A 27,748-nucleotide genomic window follows, 5' to 3' on the forward strand; every position below is an offset into this window, starting at 1 on the left:
GAGAGAGAAGAAAGAGAGAGAGAGAGAGAGAGAGAGAGAGAGAGAGAGAGAGAGAGAGAGAGAGAGAGAGAGAGAGAGAGAGAGGCAGGGACACGCCGCGAGACAACATCTGCTTCCCCTGGTGTCTGACTGAGTTAAGCCAACTGTAGAATCAACGGCACAACTAGAGGCATTTTATTTGATCTATTTTAACAAAGTTATACTGGATGGATTTGTCTTCAGGAGATGCTCTATTCTCTCTATACAACTATTTAACTGGGTCTGTCTTCAGGAGATGCTCTATTCTCTCTATACAACTCTATTTAACTGGGTCTGTCTTCAGGAGATGCTCTACTCTCTCTATACAACTCTATTTAACTGGGTCTGTTTTGATATGTGTATTTCCTTTCCCCCTGATTCACTCTAAGCCATGTTTTATGTCTCTTTGTAAAACGGGTAGTTTGGATACTGGATGCTGATTGGCTAAAACAGCATTTAGCCGTGTGTATGTGAGTCCCTATACCATGACAATGACGTTTAGCCTTTTCACCTCGATAAAATGGCTACATCAACAATAGTTCAACATACCGATGTAGAAAAGAAGCGTTTAGATGAATTTGAGAGAAACCCAAACTAAAATAACATTGTGAAACAAACAAAGTGGCCACCTACCCGTTTCACTGACCGGTGTGCAGAAAAAGGGATACATTGTGAGTTTGGGAATGCAACAAAAACCCAGCAGAACGTCATTCTACGGGACCTTTATGGATCAGTGAGAAACATGAATGGCAAAGAATATGGCCGGGATTAGCAGCCACGCAGGACTCAGAGCTGGTTTGAACCAACATATCAACGACCCCCCCCTCTCAGTTTGGCATAGGGTATACAGAAGGACACCAAATTCACAACGAGCAACAACGTGTCTGTCGGCGTAATTAAAAAGGTTGAGGAAAGAGGGGCGCGACAAAGCTGCCTACCAGGCAGTGAATGGATACATGTACAGTAGTATGTAACTGTTAGCTAGCTAGTTAAATCATTCTAATGTACCCTGACAATATATCCAGTAGTTTTGTAGGCCTAACTATTAGCTAACGTTATTTTGTCTTATATGTTTCAGGTACACAAAATAACTGATGGGAGTGAACACCCTCGCAACAACGCTACTAAAGATCTGTAAAATAGCTGGCCCCGTAGCAGATTTACACAAACCACTGCCTCCGAACCACCATGATCCAGAACATGTCGGATGCTTGACTACAGGCATGAGCAATACTGTCTGTCAGAGGACACAGATTCGCAAACCTCTTTTCAATGTTACTGGAGGCCAAATCTGGAAACGAGGAAGCGTTGGAGCACTATTCTCTGACAACACAGCAGCAGCACCCCCAGCTAAAAGAACTGCGTCCATTTCCAGCAGCATGAAGCCAACAAACGATAACATGGGCAAGCCAACAACAAACGATAACATGGGCAAGCCAACAACAAACGATAACATGGGCAAGCCAACAACAAACGATAACATGGGCAAGCCAACAACAAACGATAACATGGGCAAGCCAACAACAAACGATAACATGGGCAAGCCAACAACAAACGATAACATGGGCAAGCCAACAACAAACGATAACATGGGCAAGCCAACAACAAACGATAACATGGGCAAGCCAACAACAAACGATAACATGGGCAAGCCAACAACAAACGATAACATGGGTAAGCCAACAACAAACGACAACATGGGCAAGCCAACAACAAACGATAACATGGGCAAGCCAACAACAAACGACAACATGGGCAAGCCAACAACAAACGATAACATGGGCAAGCCAACAACAAACGACAACATGGGCAAGCCAACAACAAACGACAACATGGGCAAGCCAACAACAAACGATAACATGGGCAAGCCAACAACAAACGATAACATGGGCAAGCCAACAACAAACGACAACATGGGCAAGCCAACAACAAACGATAACATGGGTAAGCCAACAACAAACGATAACATGGGCAAGCCAACAACAAACGATAACATGGGCAAGCCAACAACAAACGACAACATGGGCAAGCCAACAACAAACGACAACATGGGCAAGCCAACAACAAACGATAACATGGGCAAGCCAACAACAAACGATAACATGGGCAAGCCAACAACAAACGATAACATGGGCAAGCCAACAACAAACGACAACATGGGCAAGCCAACAACAAACGACAACATGGGCAAGCCAACAACAAACGATAACATGGGCAAGCCAACAACAAACGACAACATGGGCAAGCCAACAACAAACGATAACATGGGCAAGCCAACAACAAACGATAACATGGGCAAGCCAACAACAAACGACAACATGGGCAAGCCAACAACAAACGACAACATGGGCAAGCCAACAACAAACGATAACATGGGCAAGCCAACAACAAACGACAACATGGGCAAGCCAACAACAAACGATAACATGGGCAAGCCAACAACAAACGATAACATGGGCAAGCCAACAACAAACGATAACATGGGCAGGCCAACAACAAACGATAACATGGGCAAGCCAACAACAAACGATAACATGGGACAATTTTTTTCATTTGTGCACAATAAATGGCAACATTCAGATAAACATTAATACATAATTGGCATGTGTTAGTCACTCCAGAAGTGGCGCTAATGCTCGTTTTTTTTGCGTACATTTAATGTAAGCTTGCTTGCTAGCCAGCCTGTGGTTATGTTGCATAGCAACCAGTCTAGCAATGAGACTTTTGTCCGGATTTATTATGGCAACATTTTCTATTTAGATGTGTAGTTCCTTGCCTTACTGTGTTGGCAACCGGTTTATAATAGCAATAAGGCCCGAGGGGGTTAGTGGTATATGGCCAATATACCACTGCTAAGGGCTGTATCCAGGCACTCTGCGTTGCCGTGGTATATAGGCCATATACCACACCCCCTCGGGACTTATTGCTTAAGTCTGTCTCCCTTCTCTCTACAGTATACTTTATGCTATTCACTGTGTATCATACAGCATTTAAACATGATTGTTTCAGACGGAATTCATTCAGCAATGTTCATTGTCTAGTTCCAAATCCATGTTTCCTAGCACAATAGACACACCAGAGAATTTCAAAATATGGCCTCAAATAAATAAATAAAATTCTAAAATCTCCTGTTTTTTTGTGTGTGATTTCTCCACAGTATTGATGATTCCTTCTGAGATGATATTTCTATGATGTGGTTTTTCCTTGTCTTCAAGTGTCTACACACATTACTGTTTGAAAAATGCCTGACACCCACATCCAGTGGGAGCTGTAGTTTAAATAGAATGAGGAGAAATCCGTACAATCAAGCCAGGAGTCTGGGGGGACAAAGGGACAAAGGGACCGTTAAGACACAGACTGCCTGTGTTTGCTGGAAGGGAGACAGAAGCCAGGTTTGCTGTAGCATGCATGGCATGGCAGGCGGATGACTGACCTCGTGGCCGCCACATAGCCTTGAGGTCTCACAGATGTCTCTGCCACAGCCGCTTGCATCTCTCTCTCGCCTCACAGAAGAGAGAGCAGCTAGCTGGGGCTGAGAACATGACCGTGGCGTGAATGCTTCAATTGGCCCGATGATGATGGAGCACAACTGCCAGGTTTATGTGTCCAATGTCAAGCCCTTTCAAAAGCCTCCTGTCATTTTCTTTTAGAGCAAACATTTCCTGCAGAAAGCTTCAGGGCCTCCCAGCTCCCACCTCCCTCGACTCTCCTCTCCTCAATTCAGCTCCCACCTCCCTCGACTCTCCTCTCCTCAATTCAGCTCCCACCTCCCTCGACTCTCCTCTCCTCAATTCAGCTCCCACCTCCCTCGACTCTCCTCTCCTCAATTCAGCTACCACCTCCCTCGACTCTCCTCTCCTCAATTCAGCTCCCACCTCCCTCGACTCTCCTCTCCTCAATTCAGCTCCCACCTCCCTCGACTCTCCTCTCCTCAATTCAGCTCCCACCTCCCTCGACTCTCCTCTCCTCAATTCAGCTCCCACCTCCCTCAACTCTCCTCTCCTCAATTCAGCTACACCCTCCTTCGACTCTCCTCTTCTCAATTCAGCTCCCACCTCCCTCAACTCTCCTCTCCTCAATTCAGTTCCCACCTCCCTAAACTCTCCTCTCCTCAATTCAGCTCCCACCTCCCTCGACTCTCCTCTCCTCAATTCAGCTCCCACCTCCCTCGACTCTCCTCTCCTCAATTCAGCTCCCACCTCCCTCGACTCTCCTCTCCTCAATTCAGCTCCCACCTCCCTCGACTCTCCTCTCCTCAATTCAGCTCCCACCTCCCTCAACTCTCCTCTCCTCAATTCAGCTACACCCTCCTTCGACTCTCCTCTTCTCAATTCAGCTCCCACCTCCCTCAACTCTCCTCTCCTCAATTCAGTTCCCACCTCCCTAAACTCTCCTCTCCTCAATTCAGCTCCCACCTCCCTCAACTCTCATCTCCTCAATTCAGCTCCCACCTCCCTAAACTCTCCTCTCCTCAATTCAGTTCCCACCTCCCTCAACTCTCCTCTCCTCAATTCAGTTCCCACCCACCCTCAACTCTCCTCTCCTCAATTCAGTTCCCACCTCCCTCAACTCTCTTTTCTCCTCAAGTCCACCCCGAGTGTCGGTGGTGTCCTAACTGAAATCCTTTTCTACCCATTCAGCGAAACGCTTCTTCTCTTCCTAAACTCATTCCATTTGTCTGTGTTACCGGCCTGTGAGTGGTTCTCTGAAGAGATCTATTTGTCTGAGGACACCAATATATCAGAGCGTCCGTGTATACATCGATCACAGAGGGGAAAGGTGCGTGGAGTAATCTGACTCGTGCATGCACGGGAACACATGCACGGGAACACATGCACGGGAACACATGCACGGGAACACATGCACGGGAACACATGCACAGGAACACATGCACGGGAACACCTGCATGGAGACACAGCAGTAGGGCGGCATTAGTGCCTCTTCCATTTGATCAAGTTGCGTTGCATCATGTGACAGTGTGGTATTTAGTGTTCTGATCAGGACTAGACCCAGAAATATGAAATGGATAATGTTCTTGGTGATTTTTTGCACAGTACTTAGAAACTTAAAAGTGTTGCTTTTGACAAATGAGTAATGAAATATGTCATAACTCAATTTCAAAATGACGAATGTATGACTTATAGTGATTAGTCATTGCATTTCAGTCCCGATTTACTCTAGATTTAGAACGCATTAGTTGCTATTATTCCTGTTATGTTTTCTAATAAAATGGAAAAATGAGGATTGTGACTGTCAGGCTTTATTCTACAAAGGTCACGGACAGACTAATTTCCCTAAACGCACAGTTACCCATTACAGCATGCATTATACAGTTAATCAGCCATCCAATTTATCTTGTTGTGTTCATACAACATTATATTTTAGTAAGCAGCACACCACCCTGCATACCACTGCTGCTTTCCCTCTGAAGCTAAGCAGGGTTGGTTATGGATGGGAGACCAGATGCTGCTTTCCCTCTGAAGCTAAGCAGGGTTGGTTATGGATGGGAGACCAGATGCTGCTTTCCCTCTGAAACTAAGCAGGGTTGGTCCTGGATGGGAGACCAGATGCTGCTTTCCCTCTGAAGCTAAGCAGGGTTGGTCCTGGATGGGAGACCAGATGCTGCTTTCCCTCTGAAGATAAGCAGGGTTGGTTATGGATGGGAGACCAGATACTGCTTTCCCTCTGAAGCTAAGCAGGTTTGGTCCTGGATGGGAGACCAGGTGCTGCTTTCCCTCTGAAGCTAAGCAGGTTTGGTCCTGGATGGGAGACCAGGTGCTGCTTTCCCTCTGAAGCTAAGCAGGTTTGGTCCTGGATGGGAGACCAGGTGCTGCTTTCCCTCTGAAGCTAAGCAGGTTTGGTCCTGGATGGGAGACCAGATGCTGCTTTCCCTCTGAAGCTAAGCAGGGTTGGTCCTGGATGGGAGACCAGGTGCTGTTTGAAGCGATGTTGGAGGACCAGTAAGAGGCACTCTTTCCACTGGTCTAAAAAAATGCCCCAGTGTAAGGTGCCGTCTTTCGGATGGGACGTTAAACAGGTGTCCTGACTCTCTGTGGTCACTAAAGATACCATGGCACTTTGTGTAAGAGTAGGGGTGTTAACCCCGGTGTCCTGGATACATTCCCAATCTGGCCCTCATGCCACCTAATCATCCCCAGCTTCCAATTGGCTCATTCATCTCCTCTCCCCTGTAACTATTCCCCAGGTTGTTGCTGTAAATGAGAATATGTTCTCAGTCAATTTACCTGGTAAAACAAGGGTAAAATAAATAACAAATATCTGTGCTTTGACAATGATAATTGTGAAGCTTTTAAAATTCCCTCACCATATTTGCTAGATTGGAAAAACATGCTGTATAAGGACAGTGCAGGTCAGTAGACGTTACGTCTGAGGCAGTGTCCCAAATGGCACCCTATTCCCTATGTAGTGCACTACCTTTGACCAGAGCCCCCTATATAGGGAATAGGGTGCCATTTGGGACGAGTCACCTGGAAATACAACCCCTCTGATATGGAGCCTGTTCAGCCTTTCGGGGGGACATATTGATGAACAGTTATTTTGGTCAATAAGTCCTTCTAAAGCTGAGCAAAACCCATCCTCATCCGTGAGACAGTCTGAATGTGAAAGATGAGGAAGAAAGGGATGAGACTGAGCGTATTCATCTATTCATAGTGTTATCTCTTAAAGCGACAGGAGAGTCAAACCAACCCTGACCTCAGGCCTTCTTAAATACAGATGTCAACAGAGTAACAGACACTGAGTGTACAAAATATTAGGAACACCTTCTCTTTCCATGACACAGACTGACCAGGTGAATTCAGGTGAACGCTATGGTCCCTTACTGATGTCACCTTTTTGACTCCACTTCAATCCGTGTAGATGAAGGGGAGGAGGCAGGCTAAAGAAGCTTTGAGACAATTGAGACATGGAATGTGTGTATGTGCATCAGAGGGGTGAATAGTCAAAACAAAATATTTGCGTTTTTTAAGTGTGTCAAGGACTGTAACGCGGTTTCCCGTGTGTATCAAGAATGGTCCACTGCCACAAAGGACATCCAGCCAACTTGACACAATTGTGGGAAACATTGGAGTCAACATTGGGCCAGCATCCCTGTGGAACGCTTTTGACACCTTGTAGAGTCACATTGAGGCGGTTCTGAGGGCAAAAGAGGGCTGCAACTCAATATTAGGAAGGTGTTCCTAATGTTTTGTACACGCAGAGTATACTGTATGTATCAACCTCTATTGCATTGACAATTTCATACAAACAGCTACTTATAATTCAAAATTGGTAGATTAATAATGCAATGTTAGATATAAGGTCCAGCTGGCAGCTGTTTGTAGTCAAAAGTCCAGTGTTTGAGGTATCTGAGTCACACTTGTAAGGGAGAGGGATTTGTGTAACGGCTATCTATAACAAATGGCTTTAACTATTGTAATGTCTATGTATAACAAATGGCTTTAAATAATGTAATAGCTATCTATAGCAAATGGGTTTAAAAAAAGACATACAAATATCTATCTGTTATGGTCTCCCATGTTTACTCAAGCATCTGAAGGAGCAACACTCACAACAGTGTAAACCTGTCTGGAAACATGAACAGGTTTGTTTCTGAAAAAGATTTGCTTTTAAATGTAGAAACATCTGGACAATGAATTGTCTCTGGGCAGACCCAATAACGAGGCTATTCTCTGGACAGACCCAACGACTCCCTAACAACCTACAAGCTGTCCATTTATGAAGATAAATACTTCGGTCTGAGTGGATTTGACATTAAGACACAGAGTGTCTAGTTGAACTGTGTCTCGAATTGCACCCCATTCCCTATATAGTGCACTTCTTGGGATGCAGTCAAGGTATACAGCCTACTATGCAGTAGAGTATCTCCAGTCTAAGACATCATTAGATATGTCTAGTATGTCCAGTCTAAGACATCATTAGATATGTCTAGTATGTCCAGTCTAAGACATCATTAGATATGTCTAGTATCTCCAGTCTAAGACATCATTAGATATGTCTAGTATCTCCAGTCTAAGACATCATTAAGCACCACATAACAGTTCTTATGATGAAAGTAAACTGTACTTTAACTGATAATGAAGCAAGGTGTTAACAAAGATTGTTTCCCCTCCTCTTGCACCTCCATATACTCTAGTAGGTTTAGTATGCAGGGCAAAGGTAGATTCCATTTTAGGAATCACAGCGTCAGTGAAATGGAACACAGTGAAATGGAACACGGTGAAATGGAACACGGTGGAATGGAACACGGTGGAATGGAACACGGTGAAATGGAACACGGTGGAATGGAACACGGTGGAATGGAACACGGTGGAATGGAACACGGTGGAATGGAACACGGTGAAATGGAACACGGTGAAATGGAACACGGTGAAATGGAACACGGTGGAATGGAACACAGTGAAATGGAACACTGTGAAATGGAACACGGTGGAATGGAACACGGTGGAATGGAACACGGTGAAATGGAACACGGTGAAATGGAACACAGTGAAATGGAACACAGTGAAATGGAACATGGTGAAATGGAACACAGTGGAATGGAACACAGTGGAATGGAACACAGTGGGATTTTGTGCGGGGCTGTTTACCCCCTGCAGAGTTCAGAATACATTGTTCGGAGACAAGATCAAACTTGGCAGCTATTGATCCGCTTCCAAACCAGTCATGAGAATTACCGAACATGTTAACACGTTGAGAATGGGTATTTTAATTGTACAGGTCATTGAAACCCACCCAAGTCATCACGGTTTAACTAGCAGCTCTACACAGAGAACAGAGAATATATCCTGCCAAGTAGCTAACCTCCTTTTTCCTCTCTCCCTGAACTGATGTCCTATCCTAGGAGGGAGAGAACTTGAACTATCTGAGTTTTAAATACTAACATCCTGTAGGACACACTATCAATAAATTGTGGATTTTAAAGGCAGTGATGAATACGTTGTTATCACTGAAAGGTATCAGTTTCTCATTAAAAAGTTGTATAGTACCCTCTTTTAAAAGTTAATTAAAAAAAGCTAATCTGGAAATTTTGAGGGCCAGAGTTAATAAAACCATTTAGTCTAATAAGTGCTCTTAGTGAGCCCAAAGTCACAGGTTTGTTTTGAAGATGTAGATTATATTTCATGTAAATCATGTAGGCATATAATTTACTGTACACTACAGTGCTCTGTTGCCTTTAGGACCTAGCATCTTGGCATCATGGGCAGCAATTGGTCAGTATCAACATCAGTCATTTATTTGTATTTATTTAACCTTTATTTAACTAGGCAAGTAAGCTAAGAACAAATTCTTATTTACAATGACGGCCTACCAAAAGGCAAAAGGCCTCCTGCGGGGACGGGGGCTGGAATTAAAAATTAAAATGTAGGACAAAACACACATCACAACAAGAGAGACACCACAACACTACATAAAGAGAGACCTAAGACAACAACATAGCATGGCAGCAACACATGACAAATCAAATCAAATCAAATTTTATTGGCTACATGCGCCGAATACAACAGGTGCAGACATTACAGTGAAATGCTTACTTACAGCCCTTAACCAACAGTGCATTTATTTGTAATAAAAAAGTAGAATAAAACAACAACAAAAAAGTGTTGAGAAAAAAAGAGCAGAAGTAAAATAAAAGAACAGTAGGGAGGCTATATACAGGGGGGTACCGGTGCAGAGTCAATGTGCGGGTCACCGGCTAGTTGAGGTAGTTGAAGTAATATGTACATGTGGGTAGAGTTAAAGTGACTATGCATAAATAATTAAAAGAGTAGCAGCAGCGTAAAAAGATGGGGTGGGGGGGGCAGTGCAAATAGTCCGGGTAGCCATGATTAGCTGTTCAGGAGTCTTATGGCTTGGGGGTAGAAGCTGTTGAGAAGTCTTTTGGACCTAGACGTGGCACTCCGGTACCGCTTGCCGTGCGGTAGCAGAGAGAACAGTCTATGACTAGGGTGGCTGGAGTCTTTGACAATTTTGAGGGCCTTCCTCTGACACCGCCTGGTATAGAGGTCCTGGATGGCAGGAAGCTTGGCCCCAGTGATGTACTGGGCCGTACGCACTACCCTCTGTAGTGCCTTGCGGTCGGAGGCCAAGCAGTTGCCATACCAGGCGGTGATGCAACCAGTCAGGATTCTCTCGATGGTGCAGCTGTATAATTTTTTGAGGATCTGAGGAGCCATGCCGAATCTTTTCAGTCTCCTGAGGGGGAATAGGCTTTGTCGTGCCCTCTTCACGACTGTCTTGGTGTGATTGGACCATGATAGTTCGTTGGTGATGTGGACACAAAGGAACTTGAAGCTCTCAACCTGTGGGTCTGCGACGGGTATACAGAGATTACCAGTTTACAGAGGAGTATAGAATGCAGTGATGTGTCCTTTAAGGAGCATTGGTGGCAAATCTGATGGCCGAATGGTAAAGAACATCTAGCCGCTCGAGAGCACCCTTACCTGCCGATCTATAAATTACGTCTCCGTAATCTAGCATGGGTAGGATGGTCATCTGAATCAGGGTTAGTTTGGCAGCTGGGGTGAAAGAGGAGCGATTACGATAGAGGAAACCAAGTCTAGATTTAACCTTAGCCTGCAGCTTTGATATGTGCTGAGAGAAGGACAGTGTACCGTCTAGCCATACTCCCAAATACTTGTATGGGACCTAGCATGTTGGCATCATGGGCAGCAATTGGTTAGTATCAACTCCAGTCAGTGCTTGGCAGCACAACAAAGTAACTCCTAATGCTCTCAAAAATAGGTTTCTAACAGCCTCTTCTAGGGAAGGACATTCCAGTGATTTGAGTTGATCAATAGCTTTTCTCTCGGTCCAAACCACTCATGTGGTATTTGAACCAGATGAAACACGGGTTCCCCTCCACATCACCTCTGAGAGACTCAGACACTTCCGTAAAATCCCACTGGCTAGGATGGATATAGATGAGTCCATTTAAATCCCCCCCCCCCCCCCCCCCCAGATTAGGGCTGAGACCTTAACCGGTCAGAAAAAGAGAACAAACCAATATGAAATCATCTTCTAAAGATAGGCGTAATCTATGTAGGTTAATACTGACTGTTGCTTCATTTAGCTCTGTTGCTGGCCCACTTGGGCAGATGCTGTAGAAAGTTCTGTGAGCCTGTGGCACTGAGGGTTTTTATATTATGTTATTTATTTATTAACCATAAGAAAATAGCAAAAACAATCAGGTGTAAACATTCTAACAGAGAAGTTTAGAAGCACCTTAGAAATGCTGAAATACAGACGCTAATCAAAACCTAACAAGGTGGATAAAAATATTAAAGTTGTATTAAAGATTTGCTACACCCTCCATAGCATCTGCTAAATATGTGTATGTGACCAATAACATTGATTTGATGAACCCTTATTGGGAGATGGTTAACTAGTCAGTATATTCCACTGATTCATATGGATGCCAGTCCATACATTGGCTGTAAAAGTGGGTAAAACCTGACAAGCGTATAACGGTAGCTATGTGGTCTTTACTTGAGTGTGTTTCAGCAGGGTGAGGTCAGAGAGGGTGAGGTCAGTCAGTATTTTTCTGAACTCCTAAAATCCTTGACACAATCTGATGGGATGGATGTTCAACCCCATTAAAATAACCATAAAGTCTATATAGTACCTTTAACACAGGTAATAAATATGAGGTAGCTAGATCAATGAAAGATGGATAACACAGGTAATAAATATGAGGTAGCTAGATCAATGAAAGATGGATAACACAGGTAATAAATATGAGGTAGCTAGATCAATGAAAGATGGATAACACAGGTAATAAATATGAGGTAGCTAGATCAATGAAAGATGGATAACACAGGTAATAAAGATGAGGTAGCTAGATCAATGAAAGATGGATAACACAGGTAATAAATATGAGGTAGCTAGATCAATGAAAGATGGATAACACAGGTAATAAAGATGAGGTAGCTAGATCAATGAAAGATGGATAACACAGGTAATAAATATGAGGTAGGTAGATAGAGTGCCATATACAGTGTTCAAGTTTTTGTAAGTTATGTTGTTTCTGAGAACTGCAAATCCTTAGCCCCACAATCAACAATAAAGTACGAGAACCTATTTATAAATATGCTATATTGAGACTTATAATTTCTAAACTGTGGCTAGCTAACTAAAATATACTAAATAGATACGTATCATTACTAAACTGTGGCTAGCTGACTGAAATATACTATAAAGATACATATAATTACTAAACTGTGGTTAGCTAACTGCATAATGGATCAGAATGTCAGGCTGGATGAAATATCTGAACTACAGATCTCTTCTCTCAGTATGTCTGGTCATGGTTCCCCTGGTTGCTAATGACATTGTACTGCTAATTATGCATAATTATAGCGGGCTGAATGGATACGATCACATTGCAAATGATAAGTCATTGGTCAGTGTCACTATGTTTCCATAGAACGGCGAATGGAGACTTGCGTAAATGAATGCAATTAACAACCACATTAATTACTTCTAATTGCGTGTAACGTAATGAATGTTCTGAAAACTGAAATGCAGATTGGATATGTTTGGTATACAGTAGAATAGCATCCTCTTCCCGTAAGATATGACCGACAGGCGATGGTCCTAAACACTTTGTCTGTTGTTGGAATGTGAGGTGAATCTGTCCCAACTACTGATAGATGGCAGTTCTCTGAGCGAAAAAAAACACAGAGAGAGAGCACCACACATAGAGGGGGGACATGTAAATTCAACCAGTTACCCGTTGAAAATAGTTGAAACAGTATTACAAGTATGCTTTTTATCAAATTATTGTACCCATCAAATTCAGAAAGGTAAAACAGTTCACTGTGTGAGGCTGTGTGTCAGCGTACTGAACTCTGAAAGCCTTTAATCAGATGAAAAGCACTCCGGGAAGACAGAATGCAGGTTGTCCGTCTGGTTTTTGAACATTACAAGGAAGACGGGAAAGGTCATCAAATTTAAATCCAGGTCTGGAATAAATAATACCCCCCAAAAAATTATAATCGTGCTCATAATTACCCAGAAAGCACTTAGGGGGAAAGTGTACATCAAAACTCTTGCTGTATGACTGCAACTGTAGTTCTATGTATGTTCAGATCTGTAATCTTATTATACTTACAGTGTATAAAAAGGATTGGCTTATTTTAATAGCGGCTTTAGAACTTAGAAAGACGAGGCATAAACTGGTAATTTGAAAGCCATATGCCACAGATTAAAGATATATCTATTTATTTTGTATTTTTTTTTGTATTTGATCTTTCTCTCGTTGACTAAACACACATCTATGAGTGCTTTTAGCTGGTATGAAAGCTAGTGCTCCTAAATCCTCTGACTCAGAATAACATTGGCCTAGAATAAGGACATTGCAAATTGTCCAGAGCACAAACCGTGTATTGTTTGAAAATTGTTGAAGGATTTGTTTTTGAGGGATTTATTGACAAGGCAGACTTTTCAGCACTTAACTTTGTCTGAGAGCCTACAGCCACGTCACGACATGAGAACCGTCATTCCCCAAAGCCTTTTAGTATGTTATTACCTAGGGATCCACATAATAACATAACAACTTTCCCTTAAACCCACGCACAATATTTGATTGCTTTTGTTTTGGTAATTTTGATGCAAACTCGAAAGCTTAATTGATTTCAATAATGAGCCATCTCACTGAGAGAAATACCCAATCATTATTATCACATCAAATACAGGATGTCAAGAATGGCCGTTAAAAGTGACGATAAACAAATTAACAGCTTCTCTGTTGTATGGATCTACACATTTTCACTATCTAATTATTTTGAAATATTTGGAGAAAAACAACAAACTGAGTCTGCCTGTTCAGATGCTGGAGAGTAGAATAGAATCAGAACAGAAAGGGATTGACATATAGATAACTAGGTAGCCATTTTCTTTTCCAAAAGCCTTTTTAGTTGTTGATAACCGGCACACCATGAACCACAATAATAAATAATAATATGCCATTTAGCAGACGCTTTTATCCAAAGCGACTTACAGTCATGCGTGCATACATTTTTGTGTATGGGTGGTCCCGGGGATCGAACCCACTACCTTGGCGTTACAAGCGCCGTGCTCTACCAGCTGAGCTACAGAGGACCACCTTGACAATGGTAACTCACCAACTCCACAGCTAGGAGAAACACACAAACCAACCGTTACCTCGCCCGTTTCCATGGTTATAGACCTAATACACATCATTATGCACGTCCGTCTGTATTAGAAGTTAAGTACAAAGCGACATAACCAAAAGGGACAGGTAAGATTTAACGTTGTGTTAATTGTTTTGGATGTGTACTTTTGTAAATGCAAGCTGTTGGGTGGCTTGGAGGGAGGAGCTAATAACAGACATGCTAATGACATTCATTTGTGCATAAAATTTGTTTTTCAAGATGGGAGGAGGAGGAGGAGGAGGAAGAGGAGGAAGAGGAAGAGAAAGTGGAGGAGGAGGAGGAGGAGGAAGAGGAAGAGGAAGAGGAAGAGGAAGAGGAGGAAGAGGAAGATGAGGAGGAGGAGGAGGAGGAGGAGGAGGAGGAGGAGGAGGAGGATATATACGAAACCTAAGAGCTTTGTGTGTCGGAGAAGACAACATAAGAGTCTGATAAAGTAAGCCTGCGGATGGAAAGCAAAAGAGGCCATAAAATGAATGGCTTCCTAGCTCATAAATAATAGAAGATGTCATATGAACTTTATTTCAAGAGCGGGTGGTCTAATAAAGATGCCGTTTTAAAGAAGAGTTGAGAAATTCATTGTCATAAGAAGGCCTCATTCCCAGCCTGTTCCCATAGAGTTTCTCAGCCCAACGTCGACATTCAAGACCTTGCTCACAACAAACACCTTTCAGAATACAAAAAGGCTTAGAAGTTAGGTTTTGGTTCTCCACCCCTCTCTTTCTCTTCCCATTTCTGCCCGTTTACTCCAATCCCTACACCCCTATTTTCCATTTCCGTCTTTCCCTCGTTCCCTTGTTCTTGTTCTTTACAAATTGAGATGAGGAGATAAGAGATTTTCCCTGCCATGGCAACCTGCTGCCCGTTGATAAAACCATATCTAATCCATCTAGGGCCCCCAGCGCCACCAATGCACTCATCTCTGAGTCTGTCAACAGAGAGAGAGAGAGAGAGAGAGAGAGAGAGAGAGAGAGAGAGAGAGAGAGAGAGAGAGAGAGAGAGAGGAGAGAGACAGAGAGCAGAGAGAGAGAGAGAGAGAGAGAGAGAGAGAGAGAGAGAGAGAGAGAGAGAGAGAGAGAGAGAGAGAGAGAGAGAGAGAGAGAGAGAGAGAGCAGAGAGAGAGAGAGCGAGAGAGAGAGAGAGAGAGAGAGAGAGAGAGAGAGAGAGAGAGAGAGAGAGAGAGAGAGAGAGAATCTGTCTCTTCATTCTCTCCTTTAGAACCAAGAACTAAATTGTCACGTTTTATCTGTGAACTTTTGGGGGAGGAGATTGGGCTGAATGAGTCAGTTGGCTTTCCATGTTCTTGGCAAAACATACACGTCAACCAGTCTCCAGGTCTTCTTGATTTGTGTGGTCGAGATGTGTCTGATGGTTCAAACCTGCATTTTGCTACGTAAAAACATATCTACAGCACTTAACTGTTCTGGTAAGTCATAAAACCAAGGTTACTTTTCTATATCATGAACTAGTCCTACTCTGCTATACAGCATTTAATATTACATTGACATGAATTACATTTGGTGAAAATACCATGAAAAGGGACCATTTAGCTACACAGTGTTATGGAGGACTTTCCGGTCCAATGACTGGTCACATAGCCCTATTTTAATGTTGCACTTATTCCAAGTGCTTGGTTTCCACCACCATACGACGTCAATGCATGGGATTATATATAAATACACATGTTCAAATGACCATGAAATTCTCCAATCTCAAACTAATGTGCAACACATTCTCTTCTAAGGGAATCTACCGTGTAATAATAGAGACAGTATTTCAATTGTTTGAGAAGGCAGTTTTATGAACCACAAGATGTTTACATCATTGAATATGAATCAGAAGGGTGAGCAGCAATTACATCCAAATATAAATCATCATCACTATGAATCACCGTTATCGTCATGGGTATGATTTTATAGAGAGCAGCTGAGTAGGAGCAGGATCATTTGCTTGAATGGGGAAAATACCATCTATCTTACTGGTTATTATCATCATCAGAGACTTCTCTATTCTGTCTGCTTGGTCTGATATCATCTATGTAACTGGTTATTATCATGAGAGACTTCTCTATTCTGTCTGCTTGGTCTAATACCATCTATCTAACTGGTTATTATCATCAGAGACTTCTCTATTCTGTCTGCTTGGTCTAATAGCATCTATCTAACTGGTAATTATCATGAGAGAATTCTCTATTCTGTCTGCTTGGTCTAATACCATCTATCTAACTGGTTATTATCATCAGAGACTTCTCTACTCTGTCTGCTTGGTCTCACCAACAGATCCCAAATACTATGTATGTAAATTGCAGTCCATTGTCGGATGCCACTTTTCTAATGTGAAACAAATACATTCACATTCACACTAGTCCTGACACCCAAGGGGTTCTGTCAGAGCAACACCAGAGAGGACAGAGTCCTGACACCCAATGGTTCTGTCAGAGCAGCACCATAGAGGACAGAGTCCTGACACCCAAGGGTTCTGTCAGAGCAGCACCAGAGAGGACAGAGTCCTGACACCCAAGGGTTCTGTCAGAGCAGCACCAGAGAGGACAGAGTCCTGACACCCAATGGTTCTGTCAGAGCAGCACCATAGAGGACAGAGTCCTGACACCCAAGGGTTCTGTCAGAGCAGCACCATAGAGGACAGAGACCCGACACCCAAGGGTTTTGTCAGAGCAGCACCAGAGAGGACAGAGTCCCGACACCCAAGGGTTTTGTCAGAGCAGCACCATAGAGGACAGAGTCCTGACACCCAAGGGTTCTGTCAGAGCAGCACCAGAGAGGACAGAGTCCTGACACCCAAGGGTTCTGTCAGAGCAGCACCAGAGAGGACAGAGTCCCGACACCCAAAGGGTTCTGTCAGAGCAACACCAGAGAGGACAGAGTCCCGACACCCAAGGGTTCTGTCAAAGCAGCACCATAGAGGACAGAGACCCGACACCCAAGGGTTCTGTCAGAGCAGCACCAGAGAGGACAGAGACCCGACACCCAAGGGTTTTGTCAGAGCAGCACCAGAGAGGACATATGCAGGCAGATGCAGGAAGAGCGGGTGTTCTCTCACTTATAGCCAAGACACAAAGGATATACTGTGAGTATGTGCAGGCAAAACAACCAGTTTTCACCGTGTTCTGTCTTTGTAAAAAAAAAAAGTAAGTAAATTGACTTGCCACCGACAACAGGAGCCGTGGATGGTGATTCATCCGTAACATTGATGTGTAGGACACAGGCACAGGGAGAGGTAGGCAGTGGAGTGAGATCTATACTTACTCCCCTCCCTATTGCTCTGTGATTATAGGGTGGAGGTTGTCTCAGAAACAAGGCAGCTGCCTTTGTGTTTTCAGGCAGCTCACGTGAACTTGTGACTCCTCTATTCTTCCAAACATATTAGAGCTTTTCATCACAAGGTCACAGAGAAAGTAACTACTAGATATTTAGATTGGAGTAGAAGATCATAATCACAGTTATAATTGGGATACTGATAGAGTGCTCCTCCTATCGTTAACCCCTTATATAGTGCTGATAGAGTGCTCCTCCTATCGTTAACCCCTTATATAATGCTGATTGAGTGCTCCTCCTATTGTTAACCCCTTATAAAGTGCTGATAGAGTGCTCCTCCTATCGTTAACCCCTTATATAATGCTGATAGAGTGCTCCTCCTATCGTTATCCCCTTATATAGTGCTGATAGAGTGCTCCTCCTATCGTTAACCCCTTATATAGTGCTGATTGAGTGCTCCTCCTATTGTTAACCCCTTATATAATGCTGATAGAGTGCTCCTCCTATCGTTAACCCCTTATATAGTGCTGATAGAGTGCTCCTCCTATTGTTAACCCCTTATATAATGCTGATAGAGTGCTCCTCTTAACGTTAACCCCTTATATAGTGCTGATAGAGTGCTCCTCCTATTGTTAACCCCTTATACAATGCTGATAGAGTGCTCATCCTATTGTTAAACCCTTATATAATGCTGATAGAGTGCTCCTCCTATCGTTAACCCCTTATATAGTGCTGATAGAGTGCTCCTCCTATTGTTAACCCATTATATAATGCTGATAGAGTGCTCCTCCTATCGTTAACCCCTTATATAATGCTGATTGAGTGCTCCTCCTATTGTTAACCCCTTATATAATGCTGATAGAGTGCTCCTCCTATCGTTAACCCCTTATATAGTGCTGATTGAGTGCTCCTCCTTTCGTTAACCCCTTATATAATGCTGATAGAGTGCTCCTCCTATCGTTAACCCCTTATATAGTGCTGATAGAGTGCTCCTCCTATTGTTAACCCCTTATATAATGCTGATAGAGTGCTCCTCCTATTGTTAACCCCTTATATAATGCTGATAGAGTGCTCCTCCTATTGTTAACCCCTTATATAATGCTGATAGAGTGCTCCTCCTATCGTTAACCCCTTATATAGTGCTGATAGAGTGCTCCTCCTATCGTTAACCCATTATATAGTGCTGATAGAGTGCTCCTCCTATTGTTAACCCCTTATATAATGCTGATATAGTGCTCCTCCTATCGTTAACCCCATATATAGTGCTGATAGAGTGCTCCTCCTATCGTTAACCCATTATATAATGCTGATAGAGTGCTCCTCCTATTGTTAACCCCTTATATAATGCTGATAGAGTGCTCCTCCTATTGTTAACCCCTTATATAATGCTGATAGAGTGCTCCTCCTATTGTTAACCCCTTATATAATGCTGATAGAGTGCTCCTCCTATCGTTAACCCCTTATATAATGCTGATAGAGTGCTCCTCCTATTGTTAACCCCTTATATAATGCTGATAGAGTGCTCCTCCTATCGTTAACCCCTTATATAATGCTGATAGAGTGCTCCTCCTATTGTTAACCCCTTATATAATGCTGATAGAGTGCTCCTCCTATTGTTAACCCCTTATATAATGCTGATAGAGTGCTCCTCCTATCGTTAACCCCTTATATAGTGCTGATTGAGTGCTCCTCCTATCGTTAACCCATTATATAATGCTGATAGAGTGCTCCTCCTATCGTTAACCCCTTATATAATGCTGATAGAGTGCTCCTCCTATTGTTAACCCCTTATATAATGCTGATAGAGTGCTCCTCCTATTGTTATCCCCTTATATAATGCTGATAGAGTGCTCCTACTATCGTTAACCCCTTATATAATGCTGATAGTGCTCCTCCTATTGTTAACCCCTTATATAGTGCTGATAGAGTGCTCCTCCTATTGTTAACCCCTTATATAATGCTGATAGAGTGCTCCTCCTATCGTTAACCCCTTATATAATGCTGATAGAGTGCTCCTCCTATCGTTAACCCCTTATATAATGCTGATAGAGTGCTCCTCCTAAATTTATCCCCTTATATAGTGCTGATAGAGTGCTCCTCCTATCGTTATCCCCTTATATAGTGCTGATTGAGTGCTCCTCCTATTGTTAACCCCTTATATAATGCTGATAGAGTGCTCCTCCTATCGTTAACCCCTTATATAGTGCTGATAGAGTGCTCCTCCTATTGTTAACCCCTTATATAATGCTGATAGAGTGCTCCTCTTAACGTTAACCCCTTATATAGTGCTGATAGAGTGCTCCTCCTATTGTTAACCCCTTATACAATGCTGATAGAGTGCTCATCCTATTGTTAAACCCTTATATAATGCTGATAGAGTGCTCCTCCTATCGTTAACCCCTTATATAGTGCTGATAGAGTGCTCCTCCTTTTGTTAACCCATTATATAATGCTGATAGAGTGCTCCTCCTATCGTTAACCCCTTATATAGTGCTGATAGAGTGTTCCTCCTATTGTTAACCCCTTAAATAATGCTGATAGAGTGCTCCTCCTATCGTTAACCCCTTATATAGTGCTGATAGAGTGCTCCTCCTATCGTTAACCCCTTATATAATGCTGATAGAGTGATCCTCCTATTGTTAACCCCTTATATAGTGCTGATAGAGTGCTCCTCCTATTGTTAACCCCTTATATAATGCTGATAGAGTGCTCCCCCTATCGTTAACCCCTTATATAATGCTGATAGAGTGCTCCTCCTATTGTTAACCCCTTATATAATGCTGATAGAGTGCTCCTCCTATCGTTAACCCCTTATATATTGCGGATAGACTGCTCCTCCTTTCGTTAACCCCTTATATAGTGCTGATAGAGTGCTCCTCCTATTGTTAACCCCTTATATAATGCTGATAGAGTGCTCCTCCTATTGTTAACCCCTTATATAATGCTGATTGAGTGTTCCTCCTATCGTTAACCCCTTATATAATGCTGATAGAGTGCTCCTCCTATCGTTAACCCCTTATATAATGCTGATAGAGTGCTCCTCCTGTCGTTAACCCCTTATATAGTGCTGATAGAGTGCTCCTCCTATCGTTAACCCCTTATATAATGCTGAGAGAGTGCTCCTCCTATCGTTAACCCCTTATATAATGCTGAGAGAGTGCTCCTCCTATTGTTAACCCCTTATGTAGTGCTGATAGAGTGCTCCTCCTGTCGTTAACCCCTTATATAATGCTGATAGAGTGCTCCTCCTATCGTTAACCCCTTATATAGTGCTGATAGAGTGCTCCTCCTATCGTTAACCCCTTATATATTGCTGATAGAGTGCTCCTCCTATCGTTAACCCCTTATATAATGCTGATAGGGTGCTCCTCCTATCGTTAACCCCTTATATAGTGCTGATAAAGTGCTCCTCCTATCATTAACCCCTTATATAGTGCTGATAGAGTGCTCCTCCTATCGTTAACCCCTTATATAGTGCTGATAGAGTGCTCCTCCTATCATTAACCCCTTATATAGTGCTGATAGAGTGCTCCTCCTATCGTTAACCCCTTATATAGTGCTGATAGAGTGCTCCTCCTATCGTTAACCCCTTATATAGTGCTGATAGAGTGCTCCTCCTATCGTTAACCCCTTATAGAAGATAAAACATGTGATTAAGTAGCATGGCTAGTTTATTGGACAGACCAAGCTGCTCTTGGTCAAGGGTCAGGTCTTTCTTGAAAAATATATATTTTGATTTCCTTATTTATTGGATGGTAGGGAAAATTGACCATAAAGTGTCCTTCTTGTTCAAGTAAATACAATAGTGTGTTCTTCCTATAAGATAAACCGTGTGATGAATATAGCATGGCCAGTTTATTACAGAGAGAAGCTCTTTCCCTGGTCTTCAAAGGTATCTTGAACTCAATGTGAAAATGTTGTAAAATAAATAAAATAAATATACTATATCCTTGGACAGTCGCCACTTACTGGACTCAGGGTCAGAGTTGCCGTCTCCCTCGGTGCGGCTGTTGGGCGAGGTCTGTTGGTAGTAGTCTTCCTGGGGGAAGCCGAGGGGGAGAGGCTGAGTGGTGCTGCCGGTGCTGCTGGGCTCCTGGTCCCCTAGGCCGCTGGCGCTACAGCTCTCCTGAGAACCGTCCGGGAGGTGGAACGTCACACGACGCTGGGTCTGATGGAAACACACCAAAACACAACGTTCAGTTAACATCACTGGGGGTCGGTCTAAAAACACAACACCAAAAACACAACGTTCTTTTAACATCACTGGTGGTCGGTCTAAAAACACAACACCAAAAACACAACGTTCATTTAACATCACTGGGGGTCGGTCTAATAACACAACACCAAAAACACAACGTTCAGTTAACATCACTGGTGGTCGGTCTAAAAACACAACACCAAAAACACAACGTTCATTTAACATCACTGGGGGTCGGTCTAATAACACAACACCAAAACACAGCGTTCATTTAACATCACATGATGCTGTCTGAAAACACCACAGAACAATATGTTGTTTCATATGTTTTGGTGGACATTGTTGGTGCGTTCAGCTGCAGAGGGAGCTCATTCAATCACCTTGGAAACGACATTTGGGGAGAATGTCAGACTAATTGGTTGTGTATTTTATATGATTTTTCTTGCATGTCTAACAAGACAAGTCCCTATCATTGTCACGTCTTCTCTGAGGAATATCGTATTATGTCACGGCAGCCTAATTGATACAGTGGGCTTTTAACCTAAAATCAGCGGTCTTCTGAGATATGTCAGTCAAGGCTAATGACATACTATTCAAAAATCAATGGTAACTACTTATAGTATAAGAGTTTTAATTGACAGTTACTGCCCCATGATATGATTATAATAGATTAACCCTTTTGACGAGGCTGCACCACGTCCCACTTTTCCCACTAGTCCAATTTAGATAAAGGGAAGGCGGATGAAGTGACTTTGATTAGGAAAGGTCTGTCTGAGGATTGTGCCAGTTTGTAGATTTCCTCTCCTCTCCTCTCAAAGGGAGTAGCTCTTTGATTTCTCTAGAGAGTTGCAGAAGTTCACGTAGTGACCTTTTTCAGGAGCACGATGGTAGCACTACGAAGGGTAACACTCCATAGGGCGGGCTATAGCCACAAATGCTAGCCGCTCTTCATGAAAAAAGATTTAATTTAATTTTAAAAAAGATCATATATGAGTCACATTGTGAACCACAAATAAAGGGTAATCCGTGAACATCTTTTTTTTTTTTTTACTCCAGCTTGACTTTTTTAACTTTTTAATTCTACAACTTTGACTATAATAATATTTCAAAACTGAATGAATTTAAATTAAATAATGTCAGGTCATTCTTTGCCAATGCTTTAACATTGAAGACAATTAACAGTGAAAACACTAAAGTGTTATGAACATGCAATTTTCTAAATGGTGAAGAGGTTTTTAGTTATGATGGACAGTTTTGGAGAAAAATAGTATGATTTCATTTCATAACACGATTCTCAGTCTCACATTACATCTCATGAGGAAAATAAAACACAGAAAACTTGATTATATCGCCCTCTGTTTTGTTATTGTGTTTCCGTTTGTATTCAACCTATTATTCAGACTGATTAGAATAAATGTTTCATAAAACTATATCATAGCCTCACCACAATAATCAACATGTTCTCCATCTCTAGAGCGGGCTAAAGCAATATGGGAGATCTGAATTAAAAACATCATTAACACATGGTGCTTTATGCTCACGGGGAGTCGTTTGTGCCTCTTTGGAAAAGCACTTGCCCTCCACCACTGTGGCATACAGATAAAGCGCTTGTTGTTCTTGTTGTTCTTTCACGAGGAAAAAAAAAAAGAAAAGAGAATGGGGTGGATGGATGGAAATAAATATTGGCTCAAACGAGGCCCCAGCGCTGCCAAAAATCAGAGATCTACAAACAGCTTACCAGTTCATTTAGGACTATCAGAGGGTTGACTAAACTAAATCCTTACAATTAAAACCCTGAAAGAATAACTGCTTTATGACGCCATTATGAGCAAAAATAAATCAATAAATGTATTTCCTTCATTGAATCGGGTGTATGTGTGGGTATGCGTGTTTGTTCATGCGGGTTGAAAAGACAGGTTTTCAGGACTACCACCAGTATGTGAAGAGAATTCTCCTTTATACTTCTCAAAAACTAAACACCTCTACGATCTGTTTTTGTTGTGCTAATCACCTCAAGTAAATTACTTTTCAAGCCTGTCAGTCGATTACCCTTCTTCCAAAAACTGAAGCCAAAAGTATTCAATTGGGCTTAAGGTTAGGTACAAGTTTGATATGATCAATAAGAGACGGGACTGTTTAGCTGGTCCTTCCATCAAAGATAACATGGCCGGACAGTTCATTCCACAAAGAAAGTAATTCAATTATATCAGCAATGGAATATCCTGTTTTTCTCACATTTAGTCAAGCTGTTGTCTATTCCTCCTCAGCAATGTCAAGCTGTTGGCTACTCCAACACAGCAATGTCAAGCTGTTGGCTTTTCCAACACAGCAATGTCAAGCTGTTGACAACTCCTCCACAGCAATGTGAAGCTACTCCACCACAGTAATATATGTTGACTACTCCACCACAGTAATATATGTTGACTACTCCACCACAGCAATATATGTTGGCTACTCCACCACAGTAATATATGTTGACTGCTCCACCACAGTAATATCTGTTGACTGCTCCATCACAGCAATATCAAGCTGTTGACTACTCCAACACAGTAATATCTGTTGACTACTCCACCACAGTAATATCTGTTGACTACTCCATCAAAGTAATATCTGTTGACTACTCCACCACAGTAATATATGTTGACTACTCCACCACAGTAATATCTGTTGACTACTCCATCAAAGTAATATCTGTTGACTACTCCACCACAGTAATATATGTTGACTACTCCATCACAGTAATATTTGTTGACTACTCCACCACATTAATATCTGTTGACTACTCCATCACAGTAATATATGTTGACTACTCCACCACAGTAATATATGTTGACTACTCCACCACAGTAATATCTGTTGACTACTCCATCACAGTAATATCTGTTGACTACTCCACCACAGTAATATCTGTTGACTACACCACCACAGTAATATCTGTTGACTACTCCATCACAGTAATATCTGTTGACTACACCACCACAGTAATATCTGTTGACTACTCCATCACAGTAATAACTGTTGACTACTCCACCACAGTAATATCTGTTGACTACTCCACCACAGTAATATATGTTGACTGCTCCACCACAGAAATATCTGTAGACTGCTCCATCACAGCAATGTCAAGCTGTTGGCTACTCCACCACAGTAATATCTGTTGACTACTCCATCACAGTAATAACTGTTGACTACTCCATCAAAGTAATATCTGTTGACTACTCCACCACAGTAATATATGTTGACTACTCCATCACAGTAATATTTGTTGACTACTCCACCACAGTAATATCTGTTGACTACTCCATCACAGTAATATATGTTGACTACTCCACCACAGTAATATATGTTGACTACTCCACCACAGTAATATCTGTTGACTACTCCATCACAGTAATATCTGTTGACTACTCCACCACAGTAATATCTGTTGACTACACCACCACAGTAATATCTGTTGACTACTCCATCACAGTAATATCTGTTGACTACACCACCACAGTAATATCTGTTGACTACTCCATCACAGTAATAACTGTTGACTACTCCACCACAGTAATATCTGTTGACTACTCCACCACAGTAATATATGTTGACTGCTCCACCACAGAAATATCTGTAGACTGCTCCATCACAGCAATGTCAAGCTGTTGGCTACTCCACCACAGTAATATCTGTTGACTACTCGACCACAGTAATATCTGTTGACTACTCCACCACAGTAATATATGTTGACTGCTCCACCACAGAAATATCTGTAGACTGCTCCATCACAGCAGTGTCAAGCTGTTGGCTAATCCACCACAGTAATATCTGTTGACTACTCCATCACAGTAATATCTGTTGACTACTCCACCACAGTAATATATGTTGACTACTCCATCACAGTTATATCTGTTGACTACTCCACCACAGTAATATATGTTGACTGCTCCACCACAGTAATATCTGTTGACTGCTCCATCACAGCAATGTCAAGCTGTTGGCTAATCCACCACAGTAATATCTGTTGACTACTCCATCACAGTAATATCTGTTGACTACTCCACCACAGTAATATATGTTGAGTACTCCATCAAAGTAAAATATGTTGACTACTCCACCACAGTAATATATGTTGGCTACTCCACCACAGTAATATTTGTTGACTACTCCACCACAGCAATGTCAAGCTGTTGGCTACTCCACCACAGTAATATCTGTTGACTACTCCACCACAGCAATGTCAAGCTGTTGGCTACTCCACCACAGTAATATCTGTTGACTACTCCATCACAGTAATATCTGTTGACTACTCCACCACAGCAATGTCAAGCTGTTGGCTACTCCAACACAGTAATATCTGTTGACTACTCCATCACAGTAATATCTGTTGACTACTCCACCACAGCAATGTCAAGCTGTTGGCTACTCCAACACAGTAATATCTGTTGACTACTCCGCCACAGTAATATATGTTGACTGCTCCATCGCAGTAATATCTGTTGACTACTCCACCACAGTAATATATGTTGACTACTACATCACAGTAATATCTGTTGACTACTCCACCACAGTAATATATGTTGAATACTCCACCACAGCAATGTCAAGCTGTTGCTACTCCACCACAGCAATGTCAAGCTGTTGACGACTCCACCACAGTAATATATGTTGACTACTCCATCACAGTAGTATCTGTTGACTACTCCACCACAGTAATATTTGTTGACTACACCACCACAGTAATATCTGTTGACTACTCCACCACAGTAATATCTGTTGACTACTCCGCCACAGTAATATATGTTGACTACTCCACCACAGCAATGTCAAGCTGTTGGCTACTCCACCACAGTAATATCTGTTGACTACTCCATCACAGTAATATCTGTTGACTGCTCCATCACAGTAATATATGTTGACTACTCCACCACAGCAATGTCAAGCTGTTGACTGCTCCACCACAGTAATATATGTTGACTACTCCATCACAGTAATATATGTTGACTGCTCCATCACAGTAATATATGTTGACTACTTCACCACAGTAATATATGTTGACTACTCCATCACATTAATATATGTTGACACCTCCACCACAGTAATATATGTTGACTACTCCATCACAGTAGTATCTGTTGACTACTCCATCACAGTAATATATGTTGACTACTCCACCACAGTAATATCTGTTGACTACTCCACCACAGCAATGTCAAGCTGGTGACTACTCCACCACAGTAATATATGTTGACTACTCCAACACAGTAATATATGTTGACTACTACATCACAGTAATATATGTTGACTAATCCACCACAGTAATATCCTGTTGACTACTCCACCACAGTGATATCTGTTGACTGCTCCATCACAGCAATGTCAAGCTGTTGGCTACTCCACCACAGTAATTTATGTTGACTGCTCCATCACAGTAATATACAGTAATATATGTTGACTACTCCATCACAGTAATATCTGTTGACTACTCCACCACAGCAATGTCAAGCTGTTGACTACTCCACCACAGTAATATATGTTGACTACTCCACCACAGTAATATATGTTGACTACTCCATCACAGTAATATCTGTTGACTACTCCATCACATAAATATTTGTTGACTACTCCACCACAGTAATATCTGTTGACTACTCCATCACAGTAATATCTGTTGACTACTCCACCATAGTAATATCTGTTGACTACTCCATCACAGTAATATATGTTGACTACTCCACCACAGTCATATCTGTTGACTGCTCCACTAGAGTAATATATATTGACTACTACGCCACAGTAATATATGTTGACTGCTCCACCACAGTAATATATGATGACTGCTCCACCACAGTAATATCTGTTGACTGCTCCAACACAGTAATATATGTTGACTGCTCCACCACAGTAATATATCTTGACTGCTCCACCACAGTAATATATCTTGACTGCTCCACCACAGTAATATATGATGACTGCTCCACCACAGTAATATCTGTTGACTGCTCCAACACAGTAATATATGTTGACTGCTCCAACACAGTAATATCTGTTGACTGCTCCACCACAGTAATATATCTTGACTG

General features: G+C 42.2%; 1 protein-coding gene across 1 annotated transcript in view; it reads right to left on the reverse strand.

The window, feature by feature from the left end:
* Positions 1 to 16,973: 16,973 nt before the first annotated feature.
* The window catches only part of LOC311104977 (protocadherin-11 X-linked-like), a gene marked incomplete at both ends in the record, with an annotated part of 184,756 nt that continues 173,981 nt past the window's right edge, over positions 16,974 to 27,748 (reverse strand). Inside the window, 2 exons of the mRNA XM_084146964.1 lie at positions 16,974 to 17,065; positions 21,455 to 21,653. Coding sequence (XP_084003090.1) covers positions 16,974 to 17,065; positions 21,455 to 21,653 — 291 coding nt within the window. The remainder of the gene's footprint in view (positions 17,066 to 21,454; positions 21,654 to 27,748) is intronic.

The sequence above is a fragment of the Coregonus lavaretus genome, assembly GCF_964263955.1.
Source record: "Coregonus lavaretus genome assembly, chromosome: 29".
NCBI lineage: Eukaryota > Metazoa > Chordata > Actinopteri > Salmoniformes > Salmonidae > Coregonus > Coregonus lavaretus.